The 21,435-nt window shown below is 35.7% G+C and overlaps 1 protein-coding gene across 1 annotated transcript in view; it reads left to right on the top strand.

Annotated features, from left to right (window-relative positions):
• Positions 1 to 4,867: 4,867 nt before the first annotated feature.
• Positions 4,868 to 21,435, top strand: part of LOC139118691 (inositol 1,4,5-trisphosphate-gated calcium channel ITPR3-like) — an 80,515-nt gene continuing 63,947 nt past the window's right edge. Inside the window, exons 1-13 of the mRNA XM_070682109.1 lie at positions 4,868 to 4,937; positions 8,154 to 8,299; positions 11,369 to 11,436; positions 11,645 to 11,720; positions 11,882 to 11,930; positions 12,445 to 12,531; positions 12,752 to 12,829; positions 13,121 to 13,201; positions 16,813 to 16,916; positions 17,310 to 17,397; positions 18,414 to 18,501; positions 20,065 to 20,172; positions 20,492 to 20,583. Coding sequence (XP_070538210.1) covers positions 4,935 to 4,937; positions 8,154 to 8,299; positions 11,369 to 11,436; positions 11,645 to 11,720; positions 11,882 to 11,930; positions 12,445 to 12,531; positions 12,752 to 12,829; positions 13,121 to 13,201; positions 16,813 to 16,916; positions 17,310 to 17,397; positions 18,414 to 18,501; positions 20,065 to 20,172; positions 20,492 to 20,583 — 1,068 coding nt within the window. The 5' untranslated portion in view covers positions 4,868 to 4,934. The remainder of the gene's footprint in view (positions 4,938 to 8,153; positions 8,300 to 11,368; positions 11,437 to 11,644; positions 11,721 to 11,881; positions 11,931 to 12,444; positions 12,532 to 12,751; positions 12,830 to 13,120; positions 13,202 to 16,812; positions 16,917 to 17,309; positions 17,398 to 18,413; positions 18,502 to 20,064; positions 20,173 to 20,491; positions 20,584 to 21,435) is intronic.

Genomic DNA, 21,435 nt, shown 5'->3' on the forward strand with positions numbered 1-21,435 from the left:
ACAGGATATTTTGAACAACCAAAACGTATTTCTGTTGACCGTCTTTAATCAAGTCTAATAATGAATGCCGTTCTGGAAGCTGGTGCTGATTCAAGTTCTTGTGCCACTTCAGTCTGGTGGCGCTGTCTGCAGTTTGCACGATGGCGCCATTGTCGTCATTGCAAGTAAAGTTCAAACGTAGTAGGGCAGAATACGATCAAGCCGGTAACTCCAATATTCACTGATTTATAGTGTATATCCCCTATATCTCCTCGCATTAATCCCCTTTTTGTATTTTCGCAGTTTCACACAAACGATCACAAGTACACAAGAGAAGACTTTATCACGTACCCTGACAAAATCTAATAAGTGAACGTGTCGTCGAAAGTTTACAGAGCTTATCGTTGAAGACAAAAGTAGAAAATGCTGTATATGTCATATCTCCTCTTCAATACAGATCCAGAAATTAATATATTCCATAATTCCTTCTCGTTATATGCTGTGCTTATTGTTCAGGCAGTTACTTTCTTGCTCTAGAACCACACGACGTCAGCGGGATTTGATAACAAGAACCCTGCAAGAGTTCTCTTAATTAAGGAACCTTCGTTCCGATATCCATGGGAAGAGGTCGTTGGAATGGAAGCTGTGCATGAAATGCAAAAATGGAACTCCCCGTCGGATTATTTTTAATCAGAATAGATTATCCCCTCAATTAATCATTTGTACAAATGTGACCTCTTTCATATTATTTACCTGATAGAATGATGAAATTATACTTAAATGTCTTTTGCTTGTCACGTGCAAGACAAGGTTATGATGTTTGACATATCGGATGGGGGCCACGAACCATTTATATTGCCAATTAAACGGTAATATAAGAAAGGGCGATTAAAAGATAGTTAGCGCCTCGAAAATGATGAAAGAACTAAACTTTTGCTCAAATTTTTCTCAAGCGAACTTTCAACCACCCTCTTTCGAAATAAAGAATAAAAAGGTCACCGCCCAAATTTGGTACAAAAGAAATAAATAAATGACCTGACATTTACCGATCTTTGATATTCAAAATGGTTGTCATCCCTGTGTTATCTCTATGGGGGAAATAAAATTTCAAATATTCACAAACTAAGCCAGAGTTATCGTTACTTACTCCAAGAGCTTCAAGATAAGCCCAAACCAGCGGTAGAACACAGCCAAAAAGTTTGAGAGTCCGAGTATCTGTCCCGGGGGCGCATTCTGCCTAAATAGAGTAAAGTTGACAAAACTGCAGAGAAGAAAGTAATTCTCAAATAAGGTCATCCAAGAGGCTAAATCAACGGAAAAGGTCTCAAACATCAAAACAGTGAAATTAAATCCCAATGAAAATGAACAATTTTAACATAATTTAAATTCAAAATGGCCGTCATTCGTCATGTCTCCATAGAGCAAAATGAATTGTTTTATTTTCGCGAAAACTACATGGTAAAAATTAAGTTTGTCTAAAGATTCTGAAATAGGTTTACACAAGCCGTACATCAGAGAAGCATCGTGAGATTTTTCGAGCTTGAATACTAGAATTTGTCTTTAAAAGATTTTCTGACTTGTTAGGCGAAGATGTGCAACAATCTCTCACAAAAATTGATTGAAGTTACAAAAACTTTGATAAACTTTAAACTACTGAGGAGTGGCCTCCAATTTTGAACAAAATTCAAATTATCTTCAAGGAGTATGACGATATTTATAGAAAGCCACCAAATAAGTGAAAATATACCTCAAACTTCAATGTAATTATAAAAATGCACACTATTCAAAAGTGTCCGTTCTTATTGACAACCGAGACGCGACTTCGGAATTATTCGGAAATATTCGGAAATATTTACGACTTGTCAATATACAGTGACTAATCGTAATCGCATAGTTACATCGAATCACATTCGATTATACTGTGAACTGCTTATAACATGTGAGAAGATTTCAGGTAAAATGTATGGATTACTTGAAAATATGTTATGACAGATAGTCAAACCTCGATAGAAGTTTTCATAAAATAAAAGTGAGCACATAATATTACATTTGCAATTGATAGGCAAATATGCAAAGTAATATTGAATTGTTTACAGTCTGGTTCAGCAACGTTCGTGAATTGACTCAAATAGCCAATTATGATAGACCAAACTGTAACAGTCGGGCCACAGCTCTCAATTTAAAAACCTCAACGACCGATTTCTGAGAAAGCTTTCTATGAAAGTCGACAACTCAAGCCCATTTCCCGATTTTGAAGGCAAAACAAACTGCAAAAGCACAATAAGAATAGATTTAACACAAGAGCCTTGAGTGCTGCACGAAATTATCCGCTTTACGGAACCCTGTCGGTCATTTTGTCTCAGTCTACCGTTGAGGGCGTCACCTTCATCGCGGTATTATTTATTGCTTGTCAGTATTTTCTAGATCTACCGACAGTCTCCTTTGCTCCAATACCAACCTTAGACTATACCTCAGTGCTTTATTCTCCTAAAACCTCGAAGTCCTAACACTGAGAAAACACGATAGCTTTTGCTGAAATTTAAAAATTCAATTTATTCAATGAAGGAACAACAATTCAGAGACTTAAGGCAAGTCGCTTTCCGTGCTAATTTTTCATATAAACTGGGACGCAATGGGAATATTGTGGCTGACGTCAAAATATTCTTTTATCTTTGAGCGATCTTGGATTGGTCATACTAATGCATATTAGATTTTTCGAGTCCATAGCAGACCTCTTGTTTAATTTCAAGATGTTTCCAAAGACTTTTGAGAAATATAATTTTAATGCGTAGTTGACACAAAAAACTTTCCTACATAAAAAAAAAACACCCTGTCGGCTTCACAATTTCCCTGTCTCCAGGGTAAAATTCTTTCGTAAAGCAATGGTATAGTTAGCGCTGTAAGTTGTATCGGACGGTAACAACTACTGTTGTTATCTGTTTTCCCTGCTGTACTTTTTCGCTGTGTTCTTTGATCAGGCTTGAACATCGCAATGCAGCAGAGTTTAGAATAGAAAGCCGCCAACTTAAAAATGAAACTCTCCCAACTTTTTTCTTTCATTGTGTGCTCGCTTGTTAGTTCATTAATCAATAGGTTGTCCGATTAGCAGGTTCATCTGTGAAATAAGAAGATCGGATAAAATGTTGACTGTAAAACACGATTAAATGTCATAATAAGTAAAAAGAGCAAATATATGGCTAGAGGTCACGACGGGTCAGTAAAAAGGAAGTTACTCAAAAAGTTGTCAATAAGATTAACTTCGACCAAATCAGAAAGTACAGTGTGCGAAATAAAGCGAATCTTTCAGGATTTGCAGATGTGGGTCTGAAAATTGTAATTCCGCGTAATTACAAATATTAATATCCGAATTGAAAGTGTAAGAAGATCTGGTGTAATCTGACGGATTTTGAAACGAAGATTTTGTCTAAAATTTTCAAATTGCCTGCAAATGGTTGGTAGATGGAATCTACATCATATCTCGGCTTGTGTTTCCTTCAATGTGACACTGGTACATAACAATAATGAAAGCCCCATTGCCTGTATATTTTATCATGTGTTTTATTTTTCTGTATTGTATATTCTCTGTGTCAAATACAGCTTCTAGATTACAGGGGTAAAGGACGGGGTATTCACTTCTCCGTATTTGATTGGGTTGCCACCAAAGATGTTATTTTTAGTCCACTTCTAGAAACTCTTTTCGTCGCAAAATTCCTCCTGGTAAAGTCATCCATGTGTTTCACTTCCTCCTCTTGAGTGAGTGAAGTTTCACGGTTGAAACGTCGTGAGCTTCGGTACGTCATTCAAAATCTTAGCATTGTGAAAAAATGCAATGGAGGCGTGGCGTGAAATAAAAAATATGTGTAACCAGTGAAACCTCAGTACCTTACTGCCGTGTCTAGTTTGCAAAACATAGGTATGCGAATGTAGTACACGGCCCACTCAAAATGAAAAGTTTTATCGGAAAAAATGAAAGCCAATCTCTTACGTATAGTAACTACCTGTACTCTTTTAGAATCTATCTGCAGAGAGATGTACATCCGTTTAATCTCATCGGTTCTCATCAGCAGAACAAGGTCGTCGTGTTCACTTCGTCTGCAGTTATTTCATGTTAACTTCGATAGTAAGTGAAGGTGCTAAAATTTCACATTGAAAATTGATAAACCCCCCCCCTCTCTCTCTCTCTCTCTCTCTCTCTCTCTCTCTCTCTCTCTCATACTTCACAGACTCACTGAATCGGTTAAAAGCATAGAAGACTCAAACCAAATTAGGTTTGAACCTGAACTGAATTTAAAGCATGTACAATGTCCGCAGCAGAAGCAAATGTTCTAAAATATATGAATTTTTCTCCTTGCAGTTACATATTTCAGACAACTGCTATTAACTGTTGGAAGTATGTTGTACTTTTTAAAAAAGTGGAGGAAAAGCCTTAGGAGTGAAAATGAGGAAATTGTGTACAAAATTTACTTTATGAGTTCATGAGAGAGGAGAATAACTATTATTTGTTTATTTAATCTCTCTTTTTTCAGTGAAGAAATTCCTCCTTCAAACTCATATATTTGAATTCAAATAGGAAGCAATCGAAATAATACTTATTTACTCATACCAACCTTTTATGCTTCCATAGAACTCAGCCGTGGTCATGCCATGTAGGCCTATACGTATCCAAGCAGATACTATAAACCATCCATCGAAAACAAGTTAAGGTGACAGAAAGTTGTAAAACGGAAATTTGCATGCTTCAATTATGCCTCCACGTCTCCGATTCGTGAAACTTTCTTTTATGATAGGAATAGAAATAAAAATACAAACGTAATTCGCTGGTGAAAGCAAACAAAAAGATTACTTCCTCTAAATATCTGTAAAAATTAAAGTGATCACTCACAGAGCGATCAGATTAGCAATAGTTCGTACTCCTATTTACCGGCTGTGCTCACTTTCATCCAAGAAGGTACACGATGGTAAGTTTTTAACATTTTATATTGGCCATGATTATAAGTTTGCATTTGAGTTATATTTTATCAAAATTCACTATGATATGCACTCATTCTGATGCAGTCGATATGAGGCAATGGTAACAGAGAGAACTTTCAGAAGAAATGAAAAAAAAAATTCGCAAATGTTTTTTTCTCTTATGAGGTATAAACTTACTTCAAGGAAGATTAACACATAAAATAATTGGCTTTATTGTACTCTTTAAGATTTGAATTACTAAATGAAAGTGTGCCTCCCTCATTTGGATATATTTTTTAAATGTTAATGAGTCTAAATTTTCACCTATTTTCCTTTCCTCCAAGACGTGAAATTTATACAATTTTTTGTGTGATTTTAGTCATATACAAGTAATTAAAGCTTACAGACATCGCTGGGAGCAACTTTGTTAATATACAAAATCGTAGTCTCTGCTAACCTTTTGGTGTGTTTATTTTCCCAAAAACTGCGTCTTTTACTTTGTGTCATTAAATCAAAACGAAATTACGAAGACTGCGATTAAAAAGTGACATTAATTCTACCTAAACTCTCCTTTTTTAATATGTTTAATCTGAATTTGCAATCTTTTCAAAACATATTGTATATAAATATAATCTTTTATATGTGAGTGAAAAAATATAAAACAATTTTTGTCTACATCTTCTTGTTTTTCATTTTTAATATTTTATGCTTCCTTCTATATCAATTCATCCTTCAGATTAATATTAATGTTTCACTTCATCATTAAATTTACACTGGTTAGTTCCTCTTCCAAATATGTCCAGACAAGCTTCTGCTTTATATTTGGGGCATCATAAAATCATTTTTATATGCGTGACGAAACGTTCATTCAATAGTACAGTACTTGTTCTTAAAGAACTAGATTGTCTTGCAATTTGGTGACGATGACGACTTTGTGAAGGTATGTGTGAATCAGTTGCTGATAGTTTAATAAACCCCCTCTCGAGGTTTTGAAATGGTTTGAAGAAAATTTACTTTTTAAGATATTTCAAAGTTTGCTTCATGTACATGTTAGGCCAAGTTTTAAACTTGCTTTCAGCACACAACTTCACATATATGTCAATCTAATCAAAATATCACAAAGAAATTGATATCACTGTCATATTTTACCTCCGCTGAAGTGACTAATTCAACTGTTGGACTTTATTTACACGATGGTGAAGAAATGTTGGTGCACAAAATTTCTTTAGCCAACTCTTCATAAAATGCCGATGAAAATTTACTTTCTCAATGATTTGCCTCTCACAACTTCAGTACAGGGGCCTGTTGAATTTTTGATAAAGGCACACTAGAGCAAAGGGGAGTAGGGTACTCTCCGGAATTATAGGATGACACTTTTCGTACTGGTTGACCACCTTAACCCTTTGAGTGCCAAAGTCAACTTTTGTTGCCCTTATACTTTTTTTCTCCTCAACACTGTGTGACTATATTGTAAATTTTATTACTGTTATAATTTTGGGCCGTGGACTCGATTAGTCCATTGGGATTACTTCCACGGTCCAAACCAGATATATTTCAATATTTTTCGAATTGTAAGTTTGTAAAACTTTGGTTTATGTTCAACATTGTAGTTATATCTGGTTGAATAAAGTTTCATTCATTCATTCAGTTTCATTCAATATGACTTAGCCAGCAACTCTTTTCAGATCTAGACAAGTTTTTGTTTTCAGATTTTTCTCGAAATTTTGGTCAAAATTGCAGCCATTGAAATGTTATGTCCATGCAGTTGGTCTAAAATTGTGAAAAACGTACGGAAAAATTCATAACGATTGATAAAATATTACACTGAAATTTTGGTGGGGAAAATTACAGCACTCAGAGGGTTAAAATGTTACGTTTTGATACAGCTGGACAGATTACCATGTTCTATTTGATGAAGAAGTTTCCCGTATGAGTCCTACATGCGTAACATTTTGAAAATGTGATGGTTTGAATTCTTTGACAAGAATTTAACGTAAAAAAGTATGAATTGAGTCTATCTATCCGGCGTGAATACACCTTCATGTAAGCAACAGGTTACATTTCATCTCTTTTCCACGGAAGAAATCACCCAACAATATTAAATAATTTTGCAAAAATGCAAAGCAAACAGTGATAACCTTTTAAAATTTGATAATGAACGTGGGGAAACACTTTTCTAAATGTGCAAATATCTATTAATGTCTATTAATTTGTATTCATGTCGGGAGTCAATTTCCTGAGCGGGAATTTCTAGCATGCGTTGTTGTTTAAAGTCTTGAATAGTTAACATTACCGATAAATATCCATATTTATGCTGAACAACCTGATCCGCTACAAACTGATCCGCTTTCATTTATTACTAATATGGCAGCACCATTTTCACCGTCGATCAATGATTTGTCTAAACGTTCCTTGTCAATAGTGTCATCTTCGGACACCTATTTTCAACTTTCGCCTTCCAATTTTAATTCAGAGTCGCAGTTTGAACTTTCAAATCAGCATTTTTAACATTCGAAGTCGCATTTTCAACTCTAGTCTTACATGTATTCGAAGTCGCCAGAAAACTAGCCTGTGAGCATTTTTTTTCTAAAATTATGACCATGCAAGTCATGTACCACCACTCAAATACAAAGCTCTCAAATTCTGTGACCTGTGACCCTTTGGGTTAGGGGTTAAGAACTCCCATGCGCACCTCCATCACGCCACAGACCTATGTCTCATTGTTAATTAGGGTCTTGTTAATAAGAAGAAATCCAATTATACAAACATTGATTGCACCAAATTAATTAATATCGCCGTAATCCAATGTCAATATTATCATTATATAATTGGCACCAATAGACGCTGTTCTTAACTCCTCGATCACCCTTTCCAAATTACATCGTAAGGATATTCTAGAACTATACAAAATTGAACCGAAAACCCCGATGACGCAGCGTGACGTAGCTATGAGCGCCCTAGCAGAACAAAAGTGGTGAACTACAGCGAAGTAATTTAGGCGTGCCTAGAAATACTGACGAGTGAAGAGGGAAATGATGGTGATATATGTCGAAACTTAAAAGCAGACTGTCAAATTAAATGAAACATTACTTCGACTTGCGTTGAAAAACGGCTACCAATGTTTCGCGAGAATCAAATAGCAGAGGTCGAATGTTGAAAATGCGACTAACAATGTTGTCAAATACAAGTAGCAAGTTATAAGTGCAACTTCGAATTTATAACAGGCAAGGCCACTGCAGAGCGGTAATAAACAGCGTGAGAAAGCCAAGGGTCGAAGAGGAGGAACTATGGCTGAAGCCCTTTGCCTCGGGGACATCATTTCTCTCTATTCAGAAGAGGTCTACGGCTATGTTTTCAGCCAGTTATCTAGGTAAGTACGTGACTTGACAAATTTCCCCTCTCACTTTGTTTGCAGATATTGGTTTGTTCATAGGTGGTATGATGCATGAATTCTTGTCTCCGACGATCTCTTGCACTTCGCAAGGATAAACATATACTTGTGCGACTTGTGTCTTTGTCACATCGATTAATTATCGACCTGGTTTGGTTCGGTCACAGCTTTCACTTAAGAATTCGAAAACTGCAAACTTCTACCCTTCAGAGGTATTTCTATTGTCCAACACCTTCGGTAGCACTCCTCGACGATGCCGTTAAGGTAGACTACGCCCCGGGGACTAGCCAGCTGATTGGTATTCGGGTGCTCAAAATCTTCCAATACTTTACTAGTCTACCGCTTACAGGTGCTCATTTTAAAACTATTGGAGAGAGAATAATTTTCACCGTCTTAGTATTTCGAAAATCAAAAATTGGATTTTCCCCTGAAGAGTTAACATAGGAGTGGCCGCCAATTTGAATGTCAAATATCGGTAAATACTGGGCAATGTGTTTCTCCAGAACCACATTTTGCACGGTGACCCCTGATTTTCATTCTTGATTTCGTAAGAAAATCCTTGAAAGTTTCACTAAGGAAAGTTTGAGCAAAAATGTAGGTCTTTCACTTTCGAGGCGCATACTCTGTTCAGTGCATAGAGACTGAGAGAGATGTATGTAACTTTCATACCGTCCTGCAATTTGAAATGATCTTCCAGAAGCTTTAGCTGATTCTAGTTTGATGAGACTGCAAACTGGGACCCGCACGTACATGACCGTGTTCCACAAACAGTCTGTTGGTAGCTGACATGAAATTGGATAGCTCGAAAAATATGCAAAAGAATAAAATTGATATATACATAAAGAGATGATTGATATGCAGCCTCTTTGTACCTTGCCAGCTTATTTTCTGTCACGTTTCAAAGACTTACTACGTAAATATGGTTGATGTCTTCACCAACTTGTGAACCTACTTATTTCAAAGCTTTTAATGGCCAAAGTGGATTGGTCCTATTCAAACTTACTAACTTACTTACATTATATCCAACCTTTCCGATAGTTTAGCTGGTTGGGGCCTGTCCCACATTGCAAGCCTATATACTTTCAATCTATTAAAGGGCCAAGTGTATTGAGGTCTATAGCAATTTACAAACTTTCTTACTTTGAACCATTGAAAGGAATGTTGGACTGGGTCTGTACAAAATCATGCGAACTTTTTTAATTCCCACCTTTTTTTAACAGGAACTTCCCCTAAAATACACGGATTATCGTAAATCTATGGAAATGTGAAAAAAAACACGCTACTGATCGGACGTGCCATGTACGCGTGTTTTGTCCCAGACTCTCATAATTTTGTCATAATTCAGGCTTTCATTGTCATTAAATCTTGTACATGATGTCAATGAATATAGAGCGACTAAACTCAAGTCGAGAGCAAACTCAAAAAATGTTCCGCTTTTTGTCGGAGAACGAATAGGTTTCAAAATGTGTTTCCTGTTAGACCATTTGACCCCTATTTGCGTATGCCACGAAAGTGTCCATCACGATTATTCAAATGTATCATACGATCAAAACGTTGTTACACGAGAATTTAAAACTCCCGCCCAGTGTATGCAAATGGCTGCGTCAATAGTAATCCCCGCATTGTGGGCCATCGTCCTGTAACTTCCCGTTTAAGAGCAAACTCTGGACCTCCACCAACTTTTGAGTTTACTTACTTCCAAGATATTTAATACTAAGTTGGCGGGGGTCTTTTCAAATTGCGAAAAACGCCACTTCCAAACTTTGATGGGTTAAGTCGAAGAAGCTTCTACCAACTTGCTAAGTTACTTATTTGAAACTTTTCAAATTTGTGCTGATTTACATAATTCAATTTTTTGAAGTGCTAACTAGGTCCGAGCCTGGACCAACTTGCGAATTCACTTAATTAAAAGGTTTTTACAGTCTGGCAAACTTTCAATCTTACAATTTTTACCTTGATTAGGGCCTGTAGTAGACTTGCGAATTTCCTTGTTTCTAAATTTTCAAAACTGTATCGGGGCCTTTCCCAACTTATAAACGTACTAACATTCAACCGGGCTAAGATGGTTTGGGTCCTTACAGACTTCCAAACATTAATGGGCTAACTAGGCACATCTAGGGCCTGCAAACTGTCTCACTTACAATCTTTCAAAGTGACGCACTGGTTAGGATTCGTACCAACTCACTAACTAACACACGTCCAAGCTGTAGAAGGACAATGTTTGTAGGTGTCTGCACTAGATAGTGAACTTACCAACATCCAGCCTTTCAAAGGGCTACGTTGATAGTCGTCTATACCAACTTGCAAAGTCACACACTTCCAACTTTTTAAGGCCAACAAGGCGGATACCTGTACCAATTGCAAGTCTACTACTTTCAAACTTTTAAGGGCTAATAGAGGAGGCCTCTATCAACTTATGAACTTAATATTGTGTAAAAGGGCTAAGCTCGTTGCGGCATGGCCTAACTTGCGAACATTCTTGCGTCCAACACCTGTTTTTACAGAGATTGTAAACTTCGGATAATGTAACTTGCAAATATGTCGCCCTGTGTGTCGCAGGCAAAAACGAAACCACCACCGAAGGTGTTGATGTCAATGATGGTAGACATACTTTTCACATTCTAAAGCCTATGACCGACAAATAGAACTCTTTCATCATTGTTGACCTATTGAAAATAAATATTTTTCACAGGTTTAAGTAATTTCACTATTGGTATATACCCCACCTATTTAGCCCTCTGAAAGCTGGAAGTAACTTCGCAAGCTGGTACTGTAACAAACCCTAACATAGTTTGCTTATGAAAAGTTGCAAGCAAGATGAAAGTAATGCAGACCCGAACAAATTAGGAGTACCAAACAAATTTGTACAAGAATATAAGAAGTGAATTTGGTAAAGACTGAACTTGAATGACCAGGCCTGAATATTACATACATTTAACTTCGGCTACATGTACTGTCTTCCAAATAACACTGTGTATTGAACACCATTAGTAACAAAAAAGGTATTGCAAGTGACATTATCTTCTTGTCTATATTTTTCCATTTCAGTTGTTCTCACTCAGCTCTGCACGTAGATAAACAGGATAAGGACAAGCCTAATCTACCAAACCCTCAAGGTAAGCTTTAAAGTTGATCTTTCTTGAATCTTGCGCAACACAACACTTACAAATTGTTATGATTATGGTGTGGCTGACTGTGCATAGATGTAAGAGAATGGTTATAGGTAATCTTTGTAAAGCTAGTACCCTGTACTTGTCTCTGCCGAAACTCGTCTCAGCGAACTCTCATAGAAGTTTAACTTGCGCTTTTTTCCTGTATTTCTAGTTGCAACATTTCAAGTATGTATTCAAAACAGATACAAAGCACAGAAGAAGCACCGTAAGGCAAAAGAGCAGAGCGAGTGAGTATTTGTTTCCAACGTGTGACAGTGTTTTGAAAGATGTACACAGCAGTGTTCTATCACCTCATTGGGTTTTAAAGGTTAATGTCTGCATGTGGTTAATGATAAAGAATAACGTCAGTGGTTTTAATGATGGTATTTGCTTTTTGCTTGTTTTCTAGTGGAGACCCGAAAAATATAACAAAGAGAAACCAAGCATCAAAACTGAAGGTTAGTAACATCATTTTAAAATTTTCCACTTTCTTTTTGGTCTGAAACATTTTATCTGGTTTGTCCATTATTTTCCTTGCTAATGTGTGCGTTATGAGGAATATGAAGTTGACTATTCTGTGCATTGCAGAAGTAATAAGCCTCACACTGAAGGCTTCACATCAGGGAAAATAATGTCTCATTGTTATTGGAGTGAGGGGAGGTATTACTACTTTGACCTCTCAGCAATGTGAATGTATTAGCTTCTGATGTTATTTATTCTGACTTATGCATTAACTTATAAAATGTGAACTCGGAGGTTGATAGGAGTAATGACGATGGTTTTGATGACGATGACAATGATAGTGGTTTAGACGACGACTATGATGACGATGATGATGATGAGAAGAAGACGAAGAAGAAGAAATGATGATAGTCGTTGTTATTGTTGTAGTGGTGATGGTGGTGATGATGATTACGATAATATTGATAATGGCGGTGATAATCATGGTCTCTCTTTTCCGCTTTTAATTAGATTGAAGCTGATGCTGAACAGAATGACAATGAACAAGATCAGAGAAGACAGCATGGCAAACCAGTCAAGTATGGACAGGTTATACAGGTAAGGCTTCCCGTACCCTCTCTGTCAAAAGAATCACAAATTTAAAACCAAATGCTATTGAATAGATAATTGTACAAAGTTGTAGTATGAAAACTTATAAGTCTGACTTAGTTTTTGATCTCTGAAGGCACTTGTTGTGCAACGTATTTGTTACCCTTACGTGTCAGTTTTTGCAGAGTGGAATTATGTAATGCAATGAAGTACCTTCGTTCAATTTCAGCTCAAACACCAATTCACTGGAAAATACATCCATGTCAGTACAACCAATACTTCATCAACAGAGTACAGTAATATGCTGGTATGTGTAACAGTTTTTGATCATGTAGACACACGTCAGAAAAAAACGAAGAATTAAAACCATATGATCAAGATTAGACTCAGGTCAAGCAATGACGTATTATGATATGATAAAATAGGCTAGCAGTAAAATTATCTTTACTTTTCAAGTTGTACAATTTATCGTAATGGTGTTCGATGTGAATGAAACAGTAATATCATGTCTAAGTATCTCAATAGTAAAATTTAGTTTTGAATTAAGGTATTCAGACACGATTTTCTCATAAGGGATTTCATTTGATATCATTCTTAGGTTGAAGTACTGGAATACAATTCCAAAAATGCCCAGTTTAAGATTATGCCAAGGTACAAAGTGAAGTCTGAAGGTGACACAGTAAGTTATGCAGCCCAATCTTTTCAGACATTTTGTGAAGATATTACTCAACGATTACAATGTGTATCAAATATTTTAGAATAAAGTTGATGTGTGTGAATTCCATAACAAATGTTTCAAACATACCTGTACGAGTTTTCCAAGTGCTTGGTATTTCGCACATTGCGGCTTATATGTAGATACTTGATAAAGTTTGTGATGTCGAAACCGGATAGTACCATTGTTGTACCGATAAATATTGATGGTACCTCTCTTTCTGAAATTAAAATAAATATATTACTCACTCTAAGGCCGCGTTCAAAAAAAATGGTGAGGGGGGGGGGGGGCTGGAGGAATCGCGATTGAAATCTTATTTTTTTTCAGATCCCCCCCTCAATACCCTCAAAAATTTTCAAGTCCCCCCCTCAATACCCTCAAAAATTTCCAAGTCCCCCCCATTACCATATAGCCGCACATTTATTAGGAATTCACGCAGAGTAAAAAAAACATGTAATGTGTCGTTCTGCACGCAAATGTTCAACACTATCTCTTATCAGCAGGTTGTAGAGCCATATACCTAGGGCAAGTTCTTAAGGCTATTGTCTGGGCTATTTTAGAACACTAACCGTGTAGTACCTTTTTTTCAGATTTTGTCACCCTTTTGTTGCAGTAGATGGTAAAATGCAGTGCAGGGGGAAAACCCGATATTCGGTTGGCATGGCGACAATTTCAGGGTTAAAAATATGAGGAAATTTGTGGCAAAGATATCTATTGAACGAAAAGTCATACAACAACCGAATTTTTTCTGTAGCATTCAGATGTATATGTATTACAATATGAACCTAAATCTATGACTGTATAAGATGTCAATATAAATTAAATCATAGTCATCTCGGTAAGATTCAAAAATTAATAAATTTCACAACTTTCCGTCAAGTTTCTACTATGACATGATTGGATGACCTTGTTTTTTGAGGTTTATTTTGTAAAGTATTTAATTTCACATATGTTGGCTGATTTTCATTGCATTCCAACCATTCTTTCAAGAGTTATTACTGCCACAAGAAACGAATGCAGTACAAAACACAATTGTTAGGAGTATTGGATTGAAATGTTTACAACATAAAGGTGATACTCATACTTCATGCAAAGTTTACGACCTCAAAATAGGGTATTCGACAAGTTTAAATTGTCAGTTAGAATTCTATTTACAAAAGCCTGGTTGTAATTGCTTTCTAAGTGAAAATGAACTGTTAATTATCAAAAAAACTTTGATTTTATAATCAGCATGATAATGAAATTCATGTGAGATTCTTTACTTGTTATGTATATGGACACCATAACGTCTAATATGGTTTGTTTTCTGGTTTAATTGCTATACCTGAATGAAAATCTTCATATGCCTTACAGTAATATCCACACAAAATATAAAACAGAATCATTTGTTGCAAATTTCTTCCCGATTACTCATTGATCTGGCTTTTTTAGACTGCAATTAGTCTCAAACTCACAATTTCCACAACGCCATATTTTTACCTCTGAAAAAGCTGCTTCAATAAGCAAGCAAATGGTCACTACTTCATACATGATGCCATAACTCAACAAACTTTTAGGCAACCAAAAATAGCGATTTACCTGTTTTGAATATATAATTAGACTAAATAAAATTTGACCAGGAATCAGTGGGAAAAAAACGCGATTTTTCTCGATTTTAGTTAATATTTTTTGAAGAATGATATAGCTTATTTGAAAGTATACATGTCGAGGGTGACAATGAAGGAAAAAAATAAAATTTGATTTTTTGAGCATTTTGACCGACATTAGCCCAGACGATGGCCTTAAATTGATTCATTTTTCAATGCATCAGTACACTTCTTGGATTTCTCAGTCTAAGCCGACTTGAGTTTATCCACCTCTGGCCAGTTCAATGGCACCAGCTGAAAAGCACACAAAATGACAATCATTAGAGAGTATGAAAATTGTGTATTCCTAGCTACGTTTAACCAAATTGTGAAAAAATGAGCACAGTGATCTACCAATTTTTTTTTTTCAAAAGTACAAGACATATACAACTTAGATGCCACTTGTAAAATGTTTTATAAAATTGACAATACTCGAAGGTTAAAATATTCCATGAAATTAATGTTTTAATCTCAGAAATTTTTGGTGTAATAATGGCAAATTTGATAAAAAATAAAAGATTCCATTCAGTCACACATTTTTCCATTTAAATTAGAGTCTTAACTATTCAAAGTTTTACTTTTGTGTTATTGGTACAATGAGATATGAAAATTTCATTCACTGCATGAACTTGAAATGAATGGTTTTATATATTGATTTTAAGTGATTTTAGAAAAACTGACTTTTCATCGTATATTTGTATAAGATCAATTATGGTGACCCCATCTTTTTCTCTAATATTTGATTGTTCTCATATGCCAGAATTCAAAAATCCATGGTAACTGTTAGTCCCCTAGTCTTCTATGTGTTACTCTCTGGCTGGATCTTGTGTACAAGTAGATGTATGTTTCACTGTCAATTGAGTGTCCTATGACCGAAACTCTTCTTAAACTACATCAGAGTCAGAGCCACATGTATCACTGTCACTGCCAGTATGTAGTAGCAGGGCAGTAGTTGTATTAACTTTTTATTTTGACAATATTTTTGTTCAGTTTATACAATTGTGTTCTTGTTCTATTCCCTACAGAATGTTGAGCTATCCAGTATTCAGCTTGCCAACACAGCCTACGTGTACCGTGCATTTGCATCATTCAATTATCACCAATATTTAGACAAACGGGCTTTGTTGACAAACTGAATATTGTGTTTTTCAGCATGCTGTAGAGAGACACCGAGAAACTGTGTTTGATACACTGCATAGAAATATTGAAAAATTATCAACAGTTGAAGCTCCTGCCCCATTACAAGGCCAACTTGTTCTACGAAAATTTAATGGCATTCATATATATTTTTAGACTTTTTCGAGATTAAAGACATGAAGTATAACAAAACGATTCTAGATTTTGTTTAATTATTACTAACATTAGAACCATTGGACGACATCAAAATGTTGGGAGTCAAATATTTTCAGGTCCCCCCCTATAGGCAGAGCAAAACTTTCAAGTCCCCCCCTCGACTACCCCAAAAATTTTCGAATCCCCCCTTGAATTCCTCCAGCCCCCCCCCTCACCACTTTTTTTGAACGCGGCCTAAGCATAGGAACCGCTTACGTAACTCTGCCATTAAGTAATCCTAGTAAGTAATGTTAAGAATACCCGTTTAACTGCCTGCTTTAAAATACAAAGCAATGAGCTTTTTGATGTTTAGGATTCGTAGGTCCGATACTGGTGACTAGATTTATAGATTGCATATAGGTTGATAAGAAATTTGAGGGATTATCTGTTTTTGTGAAGTTCACAATTTATTAATGAACGTTCAAACATGTATATGAAAGTTCATGCTTAAACATGCACGTTACCTTTTTGTGTTGTTTTAAACGATCATATATAACTGGTAGCATTCGCTTTGGCCCGACTATCGAGAAAATAAGTACCTGAAGTTAATATAGTATCAGCTACATATTTTTAACATGTTATTTGTTCTATCCTGATTTTGGCAATTATGTCTTTTAGGTTCAAGTGGATGATCAAGTTATCTTAGAAAGTTTCAAATCACCAGGTCAATATCTACATGTCAGTAAAACTGTCTTTGGTCAGCAGTCTGTCAACTCTACATGGTATGTATTACATCGCCCCATTTTCTTAATGAAGTTTTCTTCCTGTAGCCGGACAAATTTGTTAAATATTCTTCAACGTCTTCTTCAACTCTCTGATTGATAGCGAACGAGTTTGAAAGAAAGTTGAATCCACTGTATGCATCTTTTTAACAATGTCAAAAGAACAAACAATTCTAAGAGATGATATATCAAATATGGACAATAGATATACGCATATACATGTCGAAAAGAAGAGTTTTCCATAGCTGTGGTTACGTAATGTGTGAGGGAAAACGGATCCCCCGTTCCGTTTGATCAAGTCATATATAAAAAGATCCGGATTATCATATTTTATATTACATACTACACTTTAAATGCTGTTCAACTGATTCCTGATTTCTCTTCCATTGACAGTTTGGAGTTGAACTTGTCTGTCAGATCGTCCGGCTTTAGTCTTTACAGGTATGATGAGCCTGACCTTGAACACACAGACATTATCAAGGTGAGAGTACACATGATTTAAGTTGACAATCCCCCTGCATTCCATATGACCTTTAAGATTCAGACTTTTTTTGGAAGCAATTTAAAAATTTCTTCAGGTTTCCTTGGGTCAGCCCTGCACTAATTAAAAGTGTATGTAATATTTTCACTTATCAAAGAGAACACTGGTTCGTTAGGAGCCTTAAAGGGCGCACCGTAGACTAAATGTTAACATCATTGTATTAAAATATGAATATGTTTGTTAACTGCTGAGAAATTATGTTGCATTTCGCTTTCGAAAACCTTCAATCTGGCTGCCAAGGTATCGGGAATTTCATAGGAAACAAATTTATTTTCTTAAACTACCGTAAATATCAACTAACGAGTAGAAAACTTTGAGAAGGGATAATACCTGGTTATTCACACAATACAGGGTTATATGTTACAGCCAATGCATTGTCTGAGACGAGTAGCTTCGAGGACGATACAAAAAAGTGTAATATAAGAGTACATCAATCGTTCATATTGATAACATTATTATAATCCTTATATGATATAATGTTGAAAGGAAAGTGTTTTGTAATGCCATCATTGTACAATGCGTCGCATGAGCTGATACATAGTGTGAATGCGTTCGGCACAGCAAGCACCAGTTATGAACGAAAATTAAACTGCGTGGTGAATAATTTATAGTTCAGTGGCATTAGTTCACATGAATTCTTGTTTTCGAACTGGTTTGCTGACTCATTAATCCTGAGATGTGCCCGTTTTGCAAAAACATTATGAGATCGTGGCAGACTTTCCTGGTGTTTCCAAAAGACGGCTGTGAGATCAAACATCATTTAGCATCCAATAAATTTAAAGGGACTGGAGCTCGTGTCCACTGATTTTGAAAGATTCTGTCTAATGAATTTCATAAGTAGTATTTTTATAATCTTTTGGATACTTGACCTGTACATGACCTCTACATGTACTTGCAGATTATATGTTTGCTATCATTCATAATGATCGAAATTATTTGAATTGTCTGTTTTCTAGGCTGGTTCTATATTCAGACTTTTCCATCGAGAATTAGAGGCTTACCTTACGGCAGAAGGATTGTTTGATTCAGAAATCAGTGAAAATGGTAAGTTCCTACGCCATTGTTCCTGCCCCTTCATCCGGCCACCTATCCCTCATAGTGCTAACCTATGTCTTTGCATACCGTTACGGTTGTTTGTATTTGTATTTGCAATAAACTATCACCTTACTATTTGGCAGCTAGCTAGGTGTTCTTGAAGAACTTGATAGCACGTAAAATTATTTTTGGCAGCTTTCATTGAGAGCACGTGTACCTTAGAAATAAATACTTTGAGTATAGTCATTCATGCTTGCTGTAAAATTGTATTTCACCTTTTAACGAAATCGTTTCCTTTGGAGAACGGCATGTCTTTCTTAATAAAAATGTGAAAGATGCAAACTTTTTCTGACTACATGTGTAGTTGCATCTACGGGTCAAATAGTTATCAACCATAAATTTCAAAGTCTGCTAGCTATTGCTGAATTTCAATAATTTTACTTGTAAATGCTAGATTTGAACGTTTTTGTCAGTCCATAATGAGATTATGTATTTCATGGTGATAAAATGGTACAGTGTGAACTCTGATACAATCTTCATTTCTACCATTTGTAAAATAATAATTTACTTTAATGCTAGTAACCTGGATGACAGCTGAACTGTATCGATCACAAGCTTAGTTAATGTGGTTGCGCTATGTCACCTCTTGTAACCTTCAAGGAACCTTTTCAGCCATTGAATAAGTTCCAGAACCAGTCAATATGCATCAATGTTCAAACACACTTTTCAAATACTTGGCATACTTTCATGTTCACCTGCAAACTTTGAGTCGCATATATTCATACTTCAGTTTATGATTGAATTCTGTAAGAATTTGTAATCTGCTCCAATGAGAATTTAACAATTCTTGTTATTTTTCCGGATCTAATCAAAAACATTAGCCTTAGGTCTGAAGAGTAAATCATAGCGTACGCCTACCTTGATCAAAAGCAGTAATCAATGCTTTCATTAGTTCCATGTATATGCATCCTCTAAAACAACTCACTATTCATAGTTCATCAGACACTGGAACACCGTTAAATACAAGCCCTCATAAATAAAGGCTCAAACATTTCCGTCCTAGTCTTCTACAATTACAGTTACCTTCTTCAAACACAATAACCCTGTCTTGCATTTAATTAAGGTATCTCCTCTCGACGCTCTCAGACTCATTTCAAAACACCAAAAATCATGTTCTTATATAATTTTCCTAATTCACGATCTGATATACGGGCAAATTTATGGGATTCTGTAATTTCTAGATCAGCTTCGAACTCACAATCTGTCGGTCTACTTACTACTGAGTAGCATAGACAATATGCACAATACAGTGCATAGCTGAGTATCTCGAGCCCTTAATTTGCAAAGAAATACTATAAACTCTATATTAGGTACCTTTAACCGCCTGTAAGTAAAGTCGAATATCTACAATTAGCTGGCTACACTGTACTTCTTGCTATTACATTTGTCATAGGTCATTCAACATTTGAGAATTTTGGTCGGTAACCCTATAGTTTAATGGATATTTTCAGGTCACCTTATTTTATAGAGTAGTCTTTGGATAACAGTTAACAAAATATGTTGTTTTTGCAGTACATTTACGCGTCAGACTGACTGATCAAAACAATCCCAAGACTCTTTTTCCATCTAGCTCTGCCATTGTCTACTGGCAGATCGAGGCAGAAGAAGGAATCATGAAAGGTAAGAGAGAAAACATTGTTACTATTTTTGTCGTTGCACAGTCATTTATGTATGTTTGCATAATAAGCGAGAAGTTTCAACGGGTCAAATGATTGAAATCACGGATCATCTTATATCTTGAGACTTGCAATCTGATAAAAAGAAAGTGGTATGACATTCATCAGCAAGTTGAAGATCTAAGATAAGGGTGAAACAGAAATGCTAATGACAGCGACTTTCTAAAATGTTTTATTTTGTTCTATGGTATCATTTGCCTCCAAACGTATGCTGTCATGTGATGGCATTACCCTTCTGATGAACTTTTCCACCATTTGTTCAGGTGAGACAATGAAATGGGAACAGCAATGTCGTATCAGACATCTTGTCACAAGAAAGTACCTTTGCATCACAGGCAAAGGCCGTAACATGCAGGTAAGAACAAAACTGATGAAAGTTTATCTTATTTACTTGCTTCAAAGTATATCCTAGGTATCAATGGTATGCTCTATTTGATAAGGGGAATGTTACAACTATTTTATTTCGGTGCAGTATTTTTGTACAGCATCCGGAAACCACTTTAAGCATTGAATAGCATATAATGCTGCTAATCTTTAAGAACATTTCTGAAGTACAAATTTATTTATATGCGGTAATTGCATTCACTTCAATTGGCAGTAAAATTGAAAGATGCTGTACTGGCTAGCACACGATGAATAAAATGTATATGTAAATCGCAAGTTTCATACTTGCACAAAGTCAATATTAACAGTTAAAATGAGTTTCATAAATATTTTCGTAAAATGTTCCGTAATTAAACCTTAGTACCAACATAAACTGAAAGTTAGTTTCCAGTGCTGCAGATATACTGGGAGTAATGTTTGTTTCACATTATCGCTACGAAAATTCCTAACTTTTTATTCTTTGTATGAAACAATTGCATATTAGCATTTTTTATTGTTCAGAGGAAATTATATACTTCATAAAGTTTGTCCAGTCTGCGTTCCTTTTTTGTGTGACAATTGCCGTTAAATAAATTATTGAATTGTACCAATGTTAAATTGTAAGTATTTCATACCATGGTAAACAGGATAGAAGGGGCCCTTAATATGTTGGATTGGACACGTTTATGGGATATAAAGTACTTCTTAGAAATTAAAGTAACAGGGCCCTGCCACATGACATATATGATATATCACATTGACCCATCAGCATTTCCAGTCACACACCTTTTTATGATAAAATGTCAGATTACATCAGACGAATAAAGCAGCCAAATATTCGGCT

Source organism: Ptychodera flava, chromosome 19 (genome assembly GCF_041260155.1).
Source record: "Ptychodera flava strain L36383 chromosome 19, AS_Pfla_20210202, whole genome shotgun sequence".
NCBI lineage: Eukaryota > Metazoa > Hemichordata > Enteropneusta > Ptychoderidae > Ptychodera > Ptychodera flava.